Raw genomic sequence first — 19,276 nt, 5'->3', positions numbered from 1 at the left:
TATCACCCGCGAGGGAGCGCGAGTCTTAAGTGTGCAAGCCTCACAATATTTGCAAAGGGTTCTCCCCAGAGCAAGCAGGTGTCGTCAGGTAAGAGAGAGCTCCGGAAAGACCAAGACCGCCCACTATGGGAAGCTCCGACGTGGGGAGCGATAAGAATCACGGGACCGCCAGGGTATTCCCCACTGGCGACATTCAGCATTAACATTGGCGACATTAAAGCTACACCTTCACTTTTCCCTCACCCAAAGTCTCTTCCCTACTCAATTACAGCCTCGTGAAATCGATATGGGTGCCCCGGCCAACATTCGCGAGATCAATGGATCTGATCTGATCTCTGCCCTCCACCTGGCCCAACAAGCCCCGGCCATCCTCGGCCCCAATCCTACGAAAGCGACGACATCAACTTCGGGTACAGCGGAGGAATACAGTCAACTTGAACAGCTTTTCCTTGCCTGTCTTCGAACAGGTGATGATCAGTCCGCGCAAGCATGCCTTGATCGACTCAGCCACCGCTTCGGCCCTGCCAACGAGAGAGTAATGGGGCTCCGCGGGTTGTACCAGGAGGCAACCGCCAAGGATCGTGCAGCTCTAGAAAAGTGTCGCGAGGAATACGAGAAGATTTTGTCCGAGAGTCCAGTCAATGTGGTTCGTTCTGGTCCTTGTCCTTGTCCTTGCCCCCGACCATCTTCATTTCTATTTCCAACCGGGGTCTTCCTCGCCATCGCCCAACGAGTTACTAACCTATCATGACAACTAGCCCATCATGAAGAGGCGAGTGGCCTTACTACGCTCTCTCGACCGACCTACCGATGCGATCGCGGCCCTGATCCAACTACTGGATGCCCTACCAACGGACGCGGAAGCTTGGTGTGAACTAGCCGATCTATACCAATCCCAAGGACTGGGTTCTCAAGCAATCTTCAGCTTGGAGGAAGCGTTGCTGATTGCTCCCAACGCCTGGAACGTATGATGACGACCTTACCTCTCTTACCGCTGCCTGTCAGATTTTGATACTGACGAACATGCAGATCCACGCCCGGCTCGGTGAACTCCTGTACGTCAGCTCTTCGGCTCCCGATAGCGACGCATCGCGACTTGGAAGTAAATCGGTGCAGCATTTCTGCCGGAGTATCGAACTTTGTGACGACTACTTACGAGGGTTTTATGGGTTGATCCTGGTACGCAGTCCCGCCTGACCCTGTTTCCCGCAAAAGCGTTTTCCGCCCAGCTGACTTTTGACTTCTTTCCTTCTCTCCTTCCAGGCAACCTCCCGAATGCTCGAAAATGGACAGGCAGATGAACGCCCATCGGACCCAACGGTCGCCCCTAGGAAAACCCTCGACCAGTTGAAACGCTTTGGACTCCAGCGGCTTGGAGAGATCGTCGAGTCTCGATCGGTCGATGATCAGCATTGGGCATCGAGTCGCAGTGAGCTGATTGCGGCCAAGGAATTGTTGAATCGGTTTGCATCTTCATAGTTGGGGCTCTTTTAGAGTCTTTTTCTTTTTTCGCTTATCTTCTTTTTTTCTTTCTTTTTCTCTCCCTCTCTTTCTACCATGCCCATGTTGTTGCTTGTACCAAATACTCTCGTGGATACCCTCACCAAATTATGCCAGTTGTCAAATGCAAAAAGATGGACTAGACCGAATGGCAGCCTCCAGTATAATTGCTCCAATTCCCCACCCTGCATCTCGCATGGCAAGTACCTACAGATGACTCGTCTAGACCTAATTCCAGATCGTTCTACAAGTCTCCGGATGAGTATGATTGGGCACACTCGGGCAGCAGATCCATCTGTTAGACATATGAGTCCAAGATATGCAGAGGAGGAAGAACAAGAAAAGAAAAGAAAATTTTACTTTTTTTTCCTTTGAAAAAAGAAAAAAAGGAAAGAGAAGAGTTGCATCTCGGACTGCCCTACACACCTAAATGGTAGTTGGTTACACATCATGCCCAACTCAGCCCAATAAAAGTAGACAGTCGGGCAAAAACACCCACACTTCAAAATCTGCCTCCTCGTTCTTAATTTTTTATTTTTTTTTCCTCTCCCTCTCCTCCTCGTCTTAATTTTTAATATTTTATACTTTGATCTAGTAGTCACTACTGACTGTTGTCACTACTTAAGTACAGAACTACGCAAGGAGATCTCGGACTACCTTACGGAGAGTACTTCCACTTCTCACAATCTAGCGGGGCTCCAAAAGAGTCAATGCGAACCTTTTTCTTCTTTCCCCCCCCCGCGTCTACCATTCTTCAAATCATCACAACCACCACCACAACAATCCCAGTACCCTCCTCGCTTTGTCTACGCGAGAGAGTGAGGGTATTCCATTTTCACTCTATATCACTTACTATTATATAGAGTAGAGGCTCTACCTCTATGACGTATGTTTTGGCTTTCCCTTCTTCCCTTCCCTCTCTCCCCTCTTCTTCTTCTTCTTCTTCTTCCCCCTTTAAACCTTCCCTCCTTCCTACCCGCATATAATACCACACTCCCCTCTTCCCCCTTTCTTCCTCTTCCTTCTCTTCTTCTTTTCTTCTACTCTTCCCCCTCTGCTTACTGACCCTCCCCTTCAGGTACAATATCTCCATTGGCCGTCTAAACCCGGAGGAGGACGATCCGTACCTATCGGACGAGGGCTCCTCAGGTGTACATGTCGATTTGCCAATCCCAGGAAGCCATGATCCAGAATATGAAGTTTGGGAAGATGTGCCATACCCGGAGGATTTAGTAAAACCTTCCGATTCAGCATCTCGACCGCGAACCTCACACCGCAATCGCTCGATCCACGGTTCACGTTCGGCTTCGGCCCGTCGCCCACCGCGCCGACACATGGAGTCAGGGTATCCCTCTACTCGACCCCGCCACCGGCAGGCTTCTCCAGCAGAGTCTGCCGGCAGTGGTGATTCAGAGGACTTCCCTCCTCATGACTACCCTCCCCAATATGATACCCGACCTCGCGAACGCCGCTGGGCCCCCCCAAGCCCCCCAAGTTCCCCCGCCACCACCCTCTTCCAACGGATATCCACCCGCCCATCCTGGCGCTGGCTACCCTCACCCCAACGGCGTAATGCAACCAGACTCATCGCTGATCCGACAACTTCCTGGCGCTAAGCAATACGGCTACCCTTACGGTCATCAATACCCCCAGGGCGCTCCCCAGGGCCCTCCCCATGGTGCTCCTCCAGGGATGCATTCATACTACGCGCAAGACCCAGCGTATCGACAACACCCTTCCCACCAGCCTCCCCAGATGCACAACCCGAACCAACAACCATTAGTCCACCACATGGCTATGCACGGCACACCGCCGCCATTCGGCGGCTCGCCTTTCCAGCATGAAATGGTTGCCTATGGCGCTAATGGGTTCTACAATTACCCCCGCGACCCTCGCGAACAATACGCGATGATGGCCGCACTGCAACAGCAATCCTTTTTCCCACACTACCCTCAACCTACTCCGGCTCCACCCGAGCCAACTCCCACTCCTGCACCTGCAGCGCCTACTCCAGCCCCAGCCCCAGCCCCAGCACCGGCCCCGGAACCGGCCCCGGCACCACCAGCCGATACAGCAAAGGACGAGGCAATCGCGCGTCTCGAGAAACTGATTCTGGACGACCGTTTAGCGCGCGAAGCCAAAGAGGCCGAGGCAATCGCCAAAATTGAGCAGGAGGCCAAAGACGCCGCTGCCGCCGCGGCGCAACTTGCCCACGATAGGAAAATTGCCGGAGAGGCCGCCGCTCTTGCTCGAGCCGATGCCGAGCAAAGGGCAGCCGAGGATGCCGCGAAAGCTAAAGAGGAGGCAGAAAAGGCTGCGGCAGCGGCTGCTGCGGATGCCGCCACTGCTGCTACCGCTGCCGCTGCAGCCGCTGCAGCTGATGCGGCGGCGGCGAAAGAAGCAGAGGCTGCAAAGGCCGCTGCACCCCCACCGCCCGCTGAGAAAAAGAAGCCTATCAAGTTTAAAGATGCAGTGGGAAGGAAATTCAGTTTTCCTTTTGAGCTTTGCGCAACATGGCAGGTAATAATTCTCCCCCAAACCAACCACTTTCAGGAAAAGGAAATCAGCTAACGAAATTTGATAATCAGGGAATGGAAGATCTAATCAAACAAGCCTTCCTTCACATCGAAGTCATTGGCCCACATGTTGCAGATGGTCATTACGATCTAGTTGGCCCGAACGGCGACATCATTCTGCCCCAAGTCTGGGAGACGGTAATCGAGCCTGACTGGAGCATCACGATGCACATGTGGCCTATACCCGAGAAACCCAAGGAACCCGATCCACCTCCTGCTGCGGAAGCTCCCGCTGAACCACCCAAGGAAGCCGCGCCGCCGCCTGCTGCCGAGGCTAAGAAGCCTGGTAAGTTTTAATATACCCATAGAACCCCCAAAACCGTCAGCTAACAATCTTTCAGCTCCGAAGAAACCTCGCCCTCCTCCCGGTCAGCCTGGAGGCTTTGCGAGCTGGATGATGGGAGGTCGGAAACCCCCCTCGGGGAAAAGCAGCTCCGAAGAAGGCCGAAGCAGCCCCAGCAGCGGCCCCGGCCCCAGCTCCAGCACCATAGTTCGGTCTACAGTCAGAAACACAATATACGACTCACATGAGAAAGCCTTGAGCTTTTTCATGTTGCTGGCTGTATCTTTGTTCCTTCTATAGCTACGAACCTAAGATTAGGATATCCTTGTCGACCCCTGCGTGGGACCTGTGCGGACCGCCATCAGCTTCCCAAGGGAAGCAAAGCAGAAAGATGTGATTGATGGACGAAATATCAAATGCTGGACTGGATACCGGGCCGGAATGGACCTATAAGATGGAAACTCAGCGCCTGGCTCGGATGTGCTTGTGATACGACCTCAGCCAACTTTGGCAAACCAATCCATTCATTCAGTCCCCAGGCGCAGACATAAATGATATGATTGCATTGCATTGCATTGCTCTGCAGGCCTGGGGTGGAGAAGGGAAACGGTCAAGCCCAAGAATGTTGGGTCGAGGTCCTGCTGGACCAAGCCAAGCCAAGCCAAGCCAAGCCCGGCGCCTATCCAAATGGTCCGATCCGATCTAGTCTGGTCTCTAGAACACCGTCTCCCTCTAATCTGAGATGCAAAGCGACGAACCGATGAATTGCAGAAATACCTTACATTACACTTACCATGACGAATTGAATGAAGTACCGATTGAATGTATCCACAAGGAAGCATGTAATGTAGCATACATAGTATCGTATTTGTAAAACCCATCCCGGACGGGGGCCACTATGCCAACCCCTCGATTCTAAGAATGACCATAATCACCCATCACCGCTGAGGAAGAAGCGGCTTCCACCCAATCTGTTCATGTTCACTCGCACTATCACCAAGAAGATCCAATCCCGCACTCGAGCGTGCCGGGGTTGAAGCCGAAGGCGGCGGACTCGAAGCTGTAATAGAATGAGCCCGACCACCTTCCTCCTCTCCTGGACCCAGGCGCATCGACGACTGGCGCGAACTAAGCGAAATCGGCTTGCGGGGAATAGCAGGCGGTGATCTCGGCGCTGGCGCTGATCCTCTCTCGACGGGTGATGTTTCACTAAAGGACCCGGTTCCCTGACGCGGGGGCGGAGCGGGGGGGATTTCGACTTCGGTCCCGGCTAACGGGTGATTGTGATTCCAAGGTTCCGGTTGCAGTTCCTTGTCGTGGGGAGGAGCTGGGGGTCGGTCACTGGATGGACGGATCCAATCTGGTTCTGTATCTGTTGAGAATGGGTTTGAGGCACGCTGGGTATTTGGGACGAGGCCTTCAGGTGGTTTGGTGGTTGCTTTTACGGGGACGCCTGTTGTTCAAGGTTAGATGAAATCGAGCGCTGATCCCATATCTCCAAGTGGCGCCGAGGGCAATCTTGAGTCTGGGGTGACTTACCATTATCTAGCCACCACTTGCTCCGATCAGAACTAGCTGGCGGTAGACCCGGTGCAATAGGGTCTTGATACGTATTGTCTTCATCTTCCAGGTCCAGGAGATTGATTGAGTCGGAGAGTGCGTCGCGCTGCTTTTGCCTGTATAGTTCACGGCGGATGGTATCTTTGAGTCCATGGTCGACGACATCGACCAGGCAGTCGAAGACTGAAAATACGGGCCTGTGATCTGATATCCTCAAGTCTGCGACGTTGTATTGTGTTTGGCGCATGTTGGACCCGCGCCAGAGAACACGGTCACACCATGCTGGGATGCGAGATTTTTCGCTAAAAGGGTAAGTTGAACGTTTACCGATGACTGGGGAGGGAGGGAAGGTCTTACGAAGTGTCATAGATATCAGTTCCAATGTCATATTTGTATGTGGGCGCAAATCCAATCGGACCCTCTGAGTAGAACTGGAAGGCTCTGCCGGCAATCATTTGCAGATTCAACTATTTCGTTCGTTGGTTAATTCCTCTTCCAGGGAAAAGGTTTAAATAACGTACCTGATCATTGTCATAGAGTTTCTGATAGTCGCGCTGCGAAATCAAATCTCTTACAATTTGATTCCCCAGCCCAATGCGATAATTGAAATCTCCGAGCCAGACAACCGTGTCGTGATCGGCAATAGCTCGATTCTTCTGGAACCGCAGCCCTCGATCGATGGTCTCGTAGTCTCTATTTCTCTCGTCATAATTTGCGAAGCCAGCTGCCAAATGAGCCGTCACGAAGCAAATACTCGTGTTGGAGAAGTCAAAGCGAATGGCACAGCCTCCTTTATTTCCAGCAATTCCAGACATGCCAGTCTAACAAAGCAAAGCAGTCAGCCATAATGCCAGGGTAAAGTTGTTCAGATCAGGGAGAGTGGTCGGTTACCTTTTTAACGGTACCCTCAACATTCTTAATATCCTTCAAAACATCTGCTTTCACATAGATCATCAAAGCGGCGCCCACAAGCTGCCCACTTCGTAATAACACATACTTGCTAGTCCCATTCATTTTGGACCGCTGGTTCAAGCAATCTTGAACAGCCCTCTCCCAAACCTTCCGCGTCCCCGGATCCGTAGACATAATCTGCTGCGGACTCAAATCCACAATTTCCTGAAAACCCACAGCAAAAATAGCAGGCTCTTCCTGCGGCTCCGTTGTCTCAGGGAACAACCACGGCGAAAGATCAGCACCAGGACCGGCATCTTGACCATTCACATTAAACGTGCCAATCCACATCCGCGTATATTTAGTCGAGGAATATTCCGAAGCCCGCCGATTCAATTCTTCGGTGACAATGTCGTTCATCGGGTCGTACAGGTGAACAGGTATCTGATTAGCCAGACGGCCTAGAAGAATATCGATAGTCCTTTGCCTGAGACTTATCAGTGAAGTTATTGACATACAACCGCGTCGCACTTTTCCGCGCATCCGCAAGAGCGCCAGCCAGAGACATCTTCCCCGTACGGGTAAAGGAAGACTTGAGCGCTCCGGTGCCCGCATAAATCTTCGAAAGAGCGTCGCCATTGTCGGCCCACAGGGTCGAGTGTCGCATTGAGAATTCCGAGCTAAGCCTGCAGCCCTGGTGGGACAAGAACGATTCTATCGCCATTGCACTGATTATAGTTTGAACGAGATTCGTTCGGTCCAGGCAGTCTAGACAGTTCGTTCGAAAGACACCATCTTGCTGTAAGATCACTGTGGAAAGTGGCGTGGCACCTTCGCCATTATGAACAGACGCGGCAGGCCGGGTTGTATCCTCGGAGAGGAAGTAAGCAAATCCGTCCAGAGAGTCCGCAAGCTCATATTTGATCTGACTACTGGCTTCGTAGCCCGCGGGACCACGCGTCTCTGCGAGGAAATCATACTCCGTCATCCGAAGAAGGCTATGGTGCTCGGATTTCAGCTCGCCCTCCTCTTTCTGACGGAGGGAGCTGCGGGCAATATGTTTTCGAAATTTAGCCGAAAGCTCCGCTTCTCCCGATCTAGTCTCGCTGAGTAGATTGACTACGTGGACTGCCCCGTAAGCCAGCTCGAGAGTCTCAAAGTGTTGGTTGAAAGCATGTTGAGTCGCCTCGCTCGACCGTGTGATTTCAATCTTCTGTTGACCCGGAATAAGACCTGGAGTCTGTTCCCAGAAAATAGGCAGCGAGCCTCGGATTTGGGCATAGGAGAATGCGATACCTGGCGGGACCCAGAGGGTTACCTCGGTCTCGACAAAGTTGGCCACATTGCCATCATCGTCAATTCCACGAGAGTTAAATCTTGTTCCGGCTCGTCGTGACGATTGTCGCGAAATGATGGTTAGGAAAGAAGGGAACTTGCTTCGAATTTGTGGAAGAATCGGAATTGTTGCTGGGATCTTCAAGGTACTGGCATATCCTCGAATCACACAAGTCAAGAGCTGGGACGCGTCAAGTTGGGATTTCTCTGAAGGCGGCAAATGGCTGCGAAACAGGAGAAGTGGGTTGATCATGTATGAGTTCCACAGCATGTCCTCATCCAGGGAGTCGATATCAAACGCGGCTGATTTGTCGATGCTAAAACCTGGTCAATACTTTTCGAAATGAATAAGGATTGAATTGGCAATACCGGTCTTGCAAGCGATCAGTCAGATTGAAGTCTAAACTGTAGTAAAAGCTGCCATCGCCAAGAAGCTTCTTCAGGGCGAGGAATGGATGTTCCGTGACCATGTCCTTTCCATCGCGGTCTTCGGCCGCGAATTGAGCACTGGTTTCGTAGTCCAGACCATACTCATATTCCGAGCGATTCAAGCAATCTGCAGATTGTGTCAGTAAGAAAAATGGAAAAAGAAAAAAATTTAATTGTTCTTTTTGGTTTGTTCGGACACGCACAGAAGTCTACATTATCGATTCTCGAAACAGATTCCCCTGGCCTCACAGTAGCCGCTTGCGAAGAACCAGTAACCACGCAAACGAAGACATCATCACCAAGCGTGATCATACCAAGAGTTCCATGCCCGGCTCCTAAAGAGCGATATCCATTGAGATCCACGGATGAGATATTTGCGAATTCAACCTGACAGCGCGGAGGGGCCTTGGCCCCGGTCCCCGCGGCGCTATAATGGAAGATCAAGGCATGATCGGTAGTTACCAGCGCAATTGTTCGTTGAGGCTGATCTCGACAGAGCACCCGAAGATTAAACATGGCGTAGAATATGAGATCGGAAATCTGCCCCGCGCACCATCAATCTACCACACGCGATGCCAGAGGCTAAGCCCCAGTTGCCCAACAGTGTAGCCCAATGGTTCGTAATTCCATGCGTAGCACCGAAGCTACCACGACGACACCTAAACCCCAAAAATACTGGGAAAGAAATTAAATGTCCAACGAGTCAAGATGGGAATGAATTGTGTGCAGTGGCGGGAGTATTGACTGGAGATACTCTCAGTCTGATGCCGATACCTCCAAGTGGCCCAGCTGCGGCTGAGGCCCGCGCCACGAGATTACCTAATCATGCGGGACCGTGTTATCTTATCGGTGCTGACTCAGCTATCTCCCGCAAAAAAAGTTCCCAATAGACTTTGAAGGGTGAAAAGTTCCCCTTCCAGAACGCCTCTCAATCTTTATACACATACACACCACCATGGGATTAGCCGCCGCAAAGAGGTACACACTCATACATTAACTCAAACTTCAAACCTTTGAGATAAGCTGACTTATTTGATTCCTTCCAGGAGAACCAAGATCTCCAATGATCCCAATAATACACAATGGGCGCGCTCCACTTCGGGCTTTGGCCATAAAATCATGAGTTCTCAGGGCTGGGCCCCCGGTGGTCGCCTTGGTGCTAAGGACGCTGCGCATGCCGATCTCTTGACTTCTGCCAGTACCTCTCATATTAAAGTGACCATCAAGGACGACACACTAGGACTGGGTGCTCGATTGGGTCGGGAGGGCGAACCGACCGGTCTGGATGCCTTCAAGGGACTCCTCGGTCGACTCAACGGCAAATCAGAGGAGGAACAACAAGTGGACCAACGCAAACGAGAAGATGTGAAACTCGCCCGATACGTCGCACTGAAATTCCCCGAAGTTCGATTTGTTCGCGGCGGTCTGTTGGCGCAGGAGAAAGAGGCTGTCCTGGCGGATGCCGAGAGGGCGGAGTTGAAGGAAGAGAAGGCGAAGAAGGAGAAGTCGAAAAAAAGAGAGCGATCAGGATTCCAGCGACGACAGCGAATCCAAGTCCAAATCCAAGTCCAAGTCCAAGTCGAAGAAGGATAAATCGAAATCCAAGTCCAAGGACAAGTCCTCCAAGAAAGACCGTTCCCGATCAACCGATGTCGACAGCTCCTCCGAATCTAAGAAGAAGGAGAAGAAGAAGTCAAAGAAGCGAAAGGCTGATTCCGACGAGAGTGAGAGCGAGGCTAGCGACAAGCCCGCCCCCACCCCCGCCGTTTCACGAGAGCGACTCCCCATGGCGAGACAAATCTTCCGGGGCCGACATATTGCACAGAAAAAGAGGGCACTTATGGATGACAAGTCATTGAATGAAGTGAGTTTACCGTCTATACCCTTTCTCGGGGGTATATCAACATTTGAAGGAACGAAACTAATGGCAAATACTAGATTTTCATGGTGAAAGCGTAGAGCCAGATTTGCATTTTATAGACACAACCCACTAGCGGGATGGCGTTCGGGGTATTTTCGACCAGTACATAAGTCAAATGAATCATTTATTTCTTCTGAACTTTGCTCTACATCAACCAAACTAATACCTGTAGTAAGTAGGTATACAGATAGATACTAGAAATGGAGCACCAAGCTATCCGCGATCAGAGCACAACAATTACATGGGTTACCTTGTTTAGAGACAAAGATTTGCGGAGGAAGCAAGTCCTACAAGGATGGATAAAACCCCCGGTTGCAGAAGCTCTTTAGCAGCCCATTTTGTGCTACTTTAGAATACTTTATTTTGTTTGATTACGGTACACCAAGCACGCACAAATCATGGAGCTAAAGATAGCTTCTGCGAGCAGGGTTTTCATCCATCCTTGTAGGACTTGCTTCTCTCGCACAAAACAAAGTAGCACAGATAATCGCTGGGTTCTGTTGAGGGATAGCTTTATGGCGAGAGAGGTGATTAAAGAGGAGATATGTGTATGGATGAGAGGACCTTAAAAGGCCTAGATATAGATTTGTGGACTGACTAAGCCTATGAAACTGGACTAACGCTCTGGATGTGCAAACACTCTTGTCTCTGTCTTCAGCCTCTCAGCTTTGTTTGTAGATGAGACAAGCTGGGAGTGTATGAGCTCTCACTGTACAAAAGTGGAGACCACAAATCTCAGGCTGCCAATATTACTAATCCGTCGTACCGCACCGACGTCATCTTAGTTCCGGCGAGCGCGGGACCTGATCTTCCCTCATCATCAAGCTCACCACTAGAAGATGAATGGGGACACACCTTCAGGTCGGGGACCAGTCTCATCGACTCGGTCCCCGTCCACTCGCACCAACAATAAGGACAAGAAACGGTATGCAACAACATCTGTTCCATCCCAATGCCCGTCATGAGAGACACTACCCGAGCTACAGTATGCTGATATCTATAGCATCCACTGGGCACCACTAAACATCGGCATCGAACGCCGCCTCCAAACCCTGATCGTGCTCTGCCACACCCTCACAATCGTCCTCTTCCTCTGCAGCTTCTTCTTCACCTGCGCAATCCCCCTATTCTGGCCCCTACTCCTCCCATACTTGGTCTACATCACCCTATTCTCAACAGCCCCAACATCAGGCGAACTAAAAGGCCGAAGCAATATCCTCCGTTCCCTGCCAATCTGGTCAATCTACGCCTCATACTTCCCCGCAACCCTGCACCGCGAAGAAGCCCTCCCCCCAACAAAAAAATACATCTTCGGCTACCACCCGCACGGCATAATATCCCACGGCGCATTCGCAGCCTTCGGCACCGAAGCCCTCGGCTTCAAAAAGCTCTTCCCAGGAATAACCAACACGCTCCTAACCCTCGATTCCAACTTCCGCATCCCATTCTACCGCGACTACGCCCTAGCAATGGGCCTAGCCAGCGTATCCCGCCAATCCTGCGAAAACATCCTCTCAAAAGGCGGGCCCAACAACGCCGGCATGGGCCGCGCCATAACAATCGTAATCGGCGGCGCACGCGAATCTCTAAACGCCCAACCGCACTCATTAAAACTCGTCCTCAAGCGGCGCAAGGGATTCGTCAAGTTGGCCATTCGCACAGGCGCGGATCTCGTGCCTGTCCTCGCTTTCGGCGAAAATGACCTCTATCAGCAGGTTGATTCGGATCAGCATCCTGTTATTCACAAGGTGCAGATGCTGGTTAAGTCTACGATGGGATTTACGATTCCGCTGTTCCATGCGCGGGGCGTGTTCAATTATGATGTGGGGCTTATGCCTTATCGGCGGCCTTTGAATATTGTTGTTGGTCGGCCGATTCCTGTTATGCAGCAGGCTGATCGGGATTTGATTGATGATAAGTATATTGATCTCTTGCATGCGAGGTATGTGGAGGAGTTAAGGCGGCTGTGGGATACGTGGAAGGATGTTTATGCTAAGGATCGGAAGGGGGAGCTGGAGATTATTTCGTGATATGGGATCCTAGCTTCTCGTCACTACGTCAGAAGAGGAAAAGGTCCTGCTAGTGGGTGATGGTTGAATTTCTGCCAGCTCCATGCATGACCATTGTGATCATTTCTACATTTCTCTTCTAGATTCATAAATTACATATCAGGTTTACTCTGCAAGACCTCTGGGGTAAACAACTTGAACTTGGAATATTCTAGCACATATTTGCCATTGAAAGTATAAAAAATAACATCAAGTATCAATACTAGTACACTGCCACACAGGGCTTCAATTCCAGATTGCTAAAATATGTAACACAAATCACAAATAAATAAAACAATACAAGAAAGGCAAGCAAAATAAAAAAAAGGGGTATCAGATCAACGGTAAACAAAAAAGAGGCCCAGCCCTGTCTGTCAGGTCATAGCATAGCCCCGTCATTTTGGCGGACTTGCTGGAAGCGGCGCGGTAGGAACAGGCGTGGGCGGACTCGGCTTCAATCCTCGCACCTCAGCACTCGTCGATACACGACGACTAAAGTCTACGGTATTCTTCACTGCGCCTAGAGAGTCCCGCTCTAGATGGCCACCCTCCACCCGGCCCTGTATCATTTCATCAAGCATTTTCGACACCTCGTCCATGTTCTTCTTGCGGTCCCGCTCGCCTTCTCCATCGCCGTTCCTCAAGTGTGCAGGTAGAGGCGGCGGCGCCATCGGACTCGCGCCCTTGTCCATTGGGGTCGGGCCACTGCCATGGCTGGTGGTAGGAGGACTATTCGGCGCGGTGGGAATTTCCCCTTTAGCCGCGAGAGCGAGGTCTGGTGACTGCGCATCACCAGTGATAGCAGCTAGATCACGGTGTCTAGCCGCAGACCTCAAGGCAGCGAGCATTCGATCTTTATCATCGAGTTGGATGCGAAGCTCGTTGATTTCCATATCCTTCTCGCGCAGCAAAGCGCTCGAGTCTGGATGCTCGGCGATCGTGGAAGTAGTCGACTTGACACCGACCGACATGCGGGAGTGACTTGAGCGTCGAGCTTGAAGGAGTCGTCGTTCCAGGGTGGAGATGTACCGATTCTTATCGCCGAGGTCTGCCTGTAAGGCCGTGACTTGTCGTTGTAAAGAGGCCTTGCCGTCGCCGAATTCACCCATGTCATCCTCTTCCTCATGGCCAAATGATCCACCTGGGAACCCGGGCATTGGATCATTGCTAGTGACCGACATGAAGGAAATGGGCCGCATGGAGTGGCTATAGCCAGCGCCTAGCGTAGATTGACTGGCCGAAGACCTGAGCGAGCGCGTTCCATTATCAATACTGGACATTCGTGACAATCGTCCAAGTGCCGACATGCTGCCGTGATTATTCACGCCTGTCGACTTGGAGCTCAGAATGAGACGGTTGAGATGTTCGATTCGTTCCTTAAGCGCCGTTCGAGCAAGTTGCATTTCCAAAACTTGCTCTTCGTGCCGGGCATGTGCTTCTTTCTCAAATTGCTGCTCATCCCATTTGAGCTCCTTCTCCGCCTGGGCTTTGGCCTGTGTATCGAGTTGGCCGCGAAGCGCTGAGATCTCCATCCGATACCGTTCCAGCAATACTCGACTGCCCGAGTCTCCGCCACCAGCACCGTATGCCTCCTCGGCCTTCTTGGCATGACTGACAATGTTGTTCTTTGCTCGCGCGGCGAACTTGAGTGTATTCAGTGTCTCACCGGTGTTTGCGTTGACACCAGACACCAACTGGACTGTACACAGAATACTGACCAGTGAGTTTCCCGAAAGAGCCGGCTGAAGCAGACGCGTGAGTTTACTGTCTCGATAAGGCAAATGCCTACCATCCCCTGAGCTCGCCTGCTTCTCCTTGCTATCCGATAACCCAGAGATAATGTTACCCAGCGTAAGCAGCGACTTATTGATATGAGCACCCTCCGTCCGGCGCTCCTTATCATCCGCCGCCCTCTCCGATCCAGCAAGATCAATCAAGCTCAGCGTCGAAACCCGCACACCACCCGGAGCGATCCCAGCCCGCTTATCCTGCGCATTATTCGACGGCACACGCTCCCGACTCTCAACGACAATCTGCACCACGGCATGACTGCGTGAACTCCGCGAATTGAACTGCGTACTGCTCGTCCGGCGCGAATGGTCTCCCCTCGCAATCACGCGGAGAAGCTGGGTGGGACTCTGCACAATCTCTTCCTTCAACGGCGTAGCGTAGACACCGCGCTTGCTGTCCTCACGCAATTTGATCTCTTCCTGTTGCGCAGCGGGCCCACTCCCGGCCGCAGGCGCAGAGAGCAGATCGTGAATCTTCTCATTATAAATCTCGAGATAGCTGACTCGAAGCAGAAACTCGCGGTGCGGCGTCTCGCGAATGAAAGAAAAGATATCGGTGATTGCGAGGGGAATCACACCGGGCGAGGTAGCCGTTCCTTGCATGGAGAACGTTTTACCCGTTCCTGTCATACCATACGCAAAGACCGTGCCGTGATACCCTTCCATAACCCGTCGCACGAGGCGTTTTGCGGCGGAATCGTAGACCTTGGCGTTATTTTCGTGCGAGGTGAATACATTATCTTTCAAACGGTTAGTTTAGTTCAAAGTATCCCCATCGGAGCACGAGCACGAGCACGAGCTTCCAACTCACCATAATAATAATCCCCTCCCTCTTTACCGCGGTAAGAGACAAGACTCTGACGCCCCTCAACAGACCATTCACCATGTGTCCTGGCCGTCTCACCATTCGGGGCATCAGGCCTAACACGTACACTGACAATAACATTACCCTTCATTTCCTTCTTGGAGCCCCCCTCTCCTCCCTTCGCGGTACTAGCATCATCGACGTCGTCGAACGTCGTCGCGCTCGTCGAACACGATCCCTGAGCCGACGAACTCCGACTATGACCCGGCGACGCCTCCGGATCGCGCGCATCAGCAAGAATCGACTTCCCATCCGCACTCCCATTCAATAACGACGGTGTCTTCGAACTGCGATAACTACTCGTGGTCCCGGTGCTGAGGCGCGAACCGCGTTTGGGTTTCGATCCCGAACCCGTCCCCGTCCCCGAACCCGTGGAACCAGAGGCGGGAACCCCAGTCACGCTCGACGCGGTTGAGGGCCGACTAGAACTCCCCGCCGCCTTTGGCGGTTGGGGAAACGAGGCAATGCTGATTGTCCGGCGGAGGGACTTGTCGGGGGAACTTGGGGTACGGCCGTTGGAAGCGGAACGGACGGTGCTCAGATTGGACGTGGAGTTTGAACTGGAGAGTGGCGAGCGGAGAGAGGGTTTTGGGCTGGAGGGAGTTCGTAATCCGGAGGGTCTGTAGGGGGATGCGGATCTCGTATCGGGCGCGGCGGGGAGACTCCTCCTGGGTTTGGGGGTTGGGATTGGTGGCAATGAGCCGGTTGGAGGGTTGGTGACTGGCCGTGCTGGCGTTGGAAGTGTTGATGTGGAGGCCATGGTTGAGATGGAGTGGGAGGCACAGGCCCAATAGATAGAATTCCGAGAACCTCGCCAGATATCAGTTCAGGCTATGGATGGTTGGGAAAGGCGTAACGGCCATGCGGGCAAGAAATTCAACAGCAGCGGTGGGTGGATTTGGGATCGCGATATCGGAATCGGAATCGAAATCGGTGGGGGAAAGTTGGGTTGGGCTCTGTTTGGAATCAGGTTAGTTTAAAGTGATTTGAGTATTGGCAGTGGCTCGGCAATCTAGTGAGATCGAAGCTGAGGAATAGCGCTGTGTCGAGGGCAATGTTTTTTTTTTCGCAATGGAAATAGATTACAGAGTCTCGGATACATACCGCTTCAGACCATGCGTTGCGATCGCGACGGGCGCGGCTTTGGAAGAAATGAAACGCCACTGCCGGACCGTTGAGATATTTCGGGTAGGATAGATAGAATTAAAATATCAAAAAGGATTCAACTCAGGTAAGAATCGAATTGCGAGAAAGAAGAAGAAGAGAGAAAGGGAAGTTTGAGAAAGGGAACTTTCCCCGCAACCGGGAAAGGAACCCCGATTGTTTTTATCTTTTAACAACTACACTGGGCATACATAGAACAACTACACTGCATGTCTACTGCTCCCCTGTATTGGCTAGTACTTGCGTTACCTTGATCCTATCGCATCCCATGCAGGTCTAACCCTCTTCTCCTCAAGGTAATGCATTATCGACCTCCTCCTCCATCCCATGTCACCTCGACCAAAGGCCGTGCTGCGAAGAAAAGGGGCTGTTTTTAGGAGGGCATGGCGTTGGTGCTAAAATGACAATCACAGTCTAAGTCTCGAAGGAGTCAAGGCCCGTCATCCTGTGGTCTCGAGTCACCGGAGCTGGAGCTGCCTGCACCCAATGATTGCTCAGCAGTGGCTACAAGGTGGAGGAGCCAGGATGGATCCAGGATGGAGGGATCCAAGGGCCGCTGAAAAAGGGGGCGAATGACCATCGCCCACTCGTCAGGTACTGCGGTACTTCTTCCCCCCCTGTGGAACCCTGCCGATTATTTGGATCTTGACTCTGATGGAGTCGAGCCCAGAGTCCGGAGCCCAGGAACCCCTCGGGTCCCATGTGCGAACCTTGAAACGTTGATCCTCCTTTAAGACCCACTGTGATAAAGGCACCGAGTAGGAGTACTCCGTACGGAGTACATTACTGGCGCTCTTATCCCATTTTGCCCCGTCTCCTCCAAATTCTCTCTCTAAGATGCCAGCCCTGGAGTGACTTGCGAGGCTTGCCATTGAGGGAGACATGAACAGCGAAGGGAGTCAACAATATGCCAGTAAATGCAAGGGGATAGATGACAATACCAAGCATGGACCCCCCCCATCCTTCCCCCCCACAGGGAGACGGGCACTGTCGTGATGGCTTGCAGTGGACTGGGCCTTTAGTGAACAGTGCTACATGACAGATAGCGGAGCGTGCGGGTGACAGGTTGACATCTCTCTTAGTTTTCATGGTGTTGTCCCGTTGGTTTCCTGAGCTGTCATTCGAGACAAGGTTGGGCAGCGAATAGTCGCTGCATCTCTGCATGCGTCTAGCAGCAATTGTCACGGCATGCAGATGAAAATGATACGATCAACATGCAAGTGGACGGACGAAATAGGAAATATGAGGGGCCCAAAAAAGCAAATCGGGAAGTCAGTAGAGAGACAAAGGACAAAAGACAAAGACAAATTACGGAGATTTCCCGGCATATATTTGGTACAAAGTACGGAGTACTAGTTGGATGTCACTAGTTGGATGTCACTAGTTGATGTCACTAGTTGAATGTCATTATTGTCATCGCGCGCCGAAATCCAGTTGTCGGGCCGCGTTCTTAAATGGGCCATCATTAACCTCGCCACCGCGTCGACTCATATCCTCCGCCATTTTCTTCTCGGCGTGGCGTTTTTGCGGAAGGTCTTCATTCTTGGTTGGTTGAGGATCAATGGTCCACCATTTATGTCGCAAAGCCTGGACCGCTGTGATTCGCTTTCTAGGATCCAACGTGCACATCGACATCAGTAGATCAGCACCCACCGGACCAGCGGTAGGAAACTGCCGTGAGAAAAAGTCCCGTCCAGAAGTAGGAATGATCTGACTACTATCCGTCTCAATGAAGTACGGCAATTTCGTAACCCCGGGCCAATTGTCTTCTGTGGGTGTGCCAAACGCCTCACAGATCTTGGAAATCTGATCCAGATCCGTATTCCCCGCCACAAAAGGCACTCGCAAGAGCAATTCCGCAAATACCATCCCCATCGACCACACATCAACGGCGCCGGAGTACTGTCTCGCTCCGTAGAGTAACTCGGGGGGTCGATACCAGCGAGTGATCACCTGGTGGGTCATGTTGAGATAGGGATCAGCGAATGACCGGGCCAGACCAAAATCAGCCAATTTGACCTCGCCATCCGCTGCAATTAACAAATTGTTCGGCTTGATATCCCGATGCAACACGTAATTCTCGTGGCAGAACCAAACCCCGCGCGCCAGCATGCCCATCCAAGCCTTGATATCCGCCGCGCCATACTGAACATCTTGATCGCGGATGAGCATTTCCAGATCGCCCCCAGGTAGGAATTCGAGTACCAGGTGCAGATTCTCATGCTTGGAGAACACGTCGTGGAGGGCGATGACGTTCGGGTGGGAGAGTTCTTGGAGGTATTTCACTTCGCGGATTGCGTCCATGGCGAGTCCATCTTTGTAGTCGGCATTGACTTTGATCTTCTTGATTGCGACGGTTGTGGCGGTGTCTCGGCGAAATCCCTGGTAGACCACGGCGTAGGTACCTTCACCTAATTTCTTGCCTGGGGGAGGAGTTAGTCTAGTGCTTTGCTTGGTTTCGATATCTGGTGGGGTGTCGAACCTCTTTCATAGTTATGCGCGACGGAGTCATTCAACTGCTCTGTGAGTTCACCATTGGGCTGGGTCGAAGTCTTAACATCTGCTGTAGATCCGGACCCAGATTGAGCAGCGGATGCTTTCAATCTAATAGCTGTATTGGGGGAAGCCACCGTCATTGACGGTGAGCGGGAGGCGAAAGGTGAAGCTGCCATGACTGCTGCAGATTGGAAGAGCAGCTTTGGGGGCAGGGGCCCTTGGGCAAAAAAGCGCCGATCAAACAGGTGAAATAGCCAGACACTATTGATCGGACACGTTAATAAGAATCCATCTCAAAAGAAAAGAAAAGTGTGCTTCTCAAGGGCGGTCCTTGTAATGCTTGAGCTCGGAATAGAAGTGCCCACCGCCTTACGCCATTGCTATTGGCGGAAGTGAAGGCGGTGGGAAAAGGCAGGCA

The 19,276-nt window shown here is 51.9% G+C and overlaps 7 protein-coding genes across 7 annotated transcripts; 4 read left to right on the top strand and 3 right to left on the bottom strand.

Annotated features, from left to right (window-relative positions):
* Nucleotides 1-286: 286 nt before the first annotated feature.
* Nucleotides 287-1,479, top strand: N7533_012465 (uncharacterized protein; the record flags this gene model as incomplete). Its single annotated transcript, XM_057109115.1, has 4 exons — nt 287-646; nt 759-965; nt 1,030-1,179; nt 1,264-1,479. The coding sequence occupies 4 exons, from the start codon at nt 287-289 to the stop codon at nt 1,477-1,479; spliced, it is 933 nt and encodes a 310-aa protein (XP_056954216.1).
* A 902-nt stretch (nt 1,480-2,381) lies between these two features.
* Nucleotides 2,382-4,659, top strand: N7533_012464 (uncharacterized protein; the record flags this gene model as incomplete). Its single annotated transcript, XM_057109114.1, is given in 5 exon segments — nt 2,382-2,386; nt 2,579-2,732; nt 2,752-4,020; nt 4,089-4,362; nt 4,418-4,659. The coding sequence occupies 5 exon segments, from the start codon at nt 2,382-2,384 to the stop codon at nt 4,657-4,659; spliced, it is 1,944 nt and encodes a 647-aa protein (XP_056954215.1).
* Nucleotides 4,660-5,297: 638 nt separating this feature from the next.
* N7533_012463 (SacI domain and endonuclease/exonuclease/phosphatase family protein) lies at nt 5,298-9,090 on the bottom strand (the record flags this gene model as incomplete). The annotated part of the gene is made up of 8 exons (XM_057109113.1): nt 5,298-5,812; nt 5,899-6,221; nt 6,277-6,386; nt 6,441-6,740; nt 6,811-7,297; nt 7,329-8,462; nt 8,515-8,701; nt 8,778-9,090. The coding sequence occupies 8 exons, from the start codon at nt 9,088-9,090 to the stop codon at nt 5,298-5,300; spliced, it is 3,369 nt and encodes a 1,122-aa protein (XP_056954214.1).
* A 439-nt stretch (nt 9,091-9,529) lies between these two features.
* On the top strand, nt 9,530-10,533 carry pxr1 (telomerase inhibitor/ribosome biogenesis protein PXR1; the record flags this gene model as incomplete). Its single annotated transcript, XM_057109112.1, has 4 exons — nt 9,530-9,552; nt 9,621-10,128; nt 10,181-10,438; nt 10,513-10,533. 4 exons carry the CDS (start codon nt 9,530-9,532, stop codon nt 10,531-10,533), a joined length of 810 nt encoding a protein of 269 aa, XP_056954213.1.
* Nucleotides 10,534-11,334: 801 nt separating this feature from the next.
* On the top strand, nt 11,335-12,525 carry N7533_012461 (uncharacterized protein; the record flags this gene model as incomplete). Its single annotated transcript, XM_057109111.1, has 2 exons — nt 11,335-11,420; nt 11,499-12,525. 2 exons carry the CDS (start codon nt 11,335-11,337, stop codon nt 12,523-12,525), a joined length of 1,113 nt encoding a protein of 370 aa, XP_056954212.1.
* A 413-nt stretch (nt 12,526-12,938) lies between these two features.
* On the bottom strand, nt 12,939-15,958 carry N7533_012460 (putative kinesin family protein (KipA); the record flags this gene model as incomplete). Its single annotated transcript, XM_057109110.1, has 2 exons — nt 12,939-15,073; nt 15,145-15,958. 2 exons carry the CDS (start codon nt 15,956-15,958, stop codon nt 12,939-12,941), a joined length of 2,949 nt encoding a protein of 982 aa, XP_056954211.1.
* A 1,817-nt stretch (nt 15,959-17,775) lies between these two features.
* On the bottom strand, nt 17,776-19,034 carry kin28 (TFIIH complex serine/threonine-protein kinase subunit KIN28; the record flags this gene model as incomplete). The annotated part of the gene is made up of 2 exons (XM_057109109.1): nt 17,776-18,785; nt 18,845-19,034. 2 exons carry the CDS (start codon nt 19,032-19,034, stop codon nt 17,776-17,778), a joined length of 1,200 nt encoding a protein of 399 aa, XP_056954210.1.
* Between the last annotated feature and the right edge of the window lie 242 nt (nt 19,035-19,276).

The sequence above is a fragment of the Penicillium manginii genome (assembly GCF_028828005.1).
Source record: "Penicillium manginii strain IBT 31320 chromosome Unknown utg000009l:1.0-3297300.0:1.0-3298630.0, whole genome shotgun sequence".
NCBI classification, from domain to species: domain Eukaryota; kingdom Fungi; phylum Ascomycota; class Eurotiomycetes; order Eurotiales; family Aspergillaceae; genus Penicillium; species Penicillium manginii.
The sequence above is the reverse complement of the archived record's forward strand: the minus strand, read 5'-3'. Positions and strand labels throughout refer to the sequence as shown.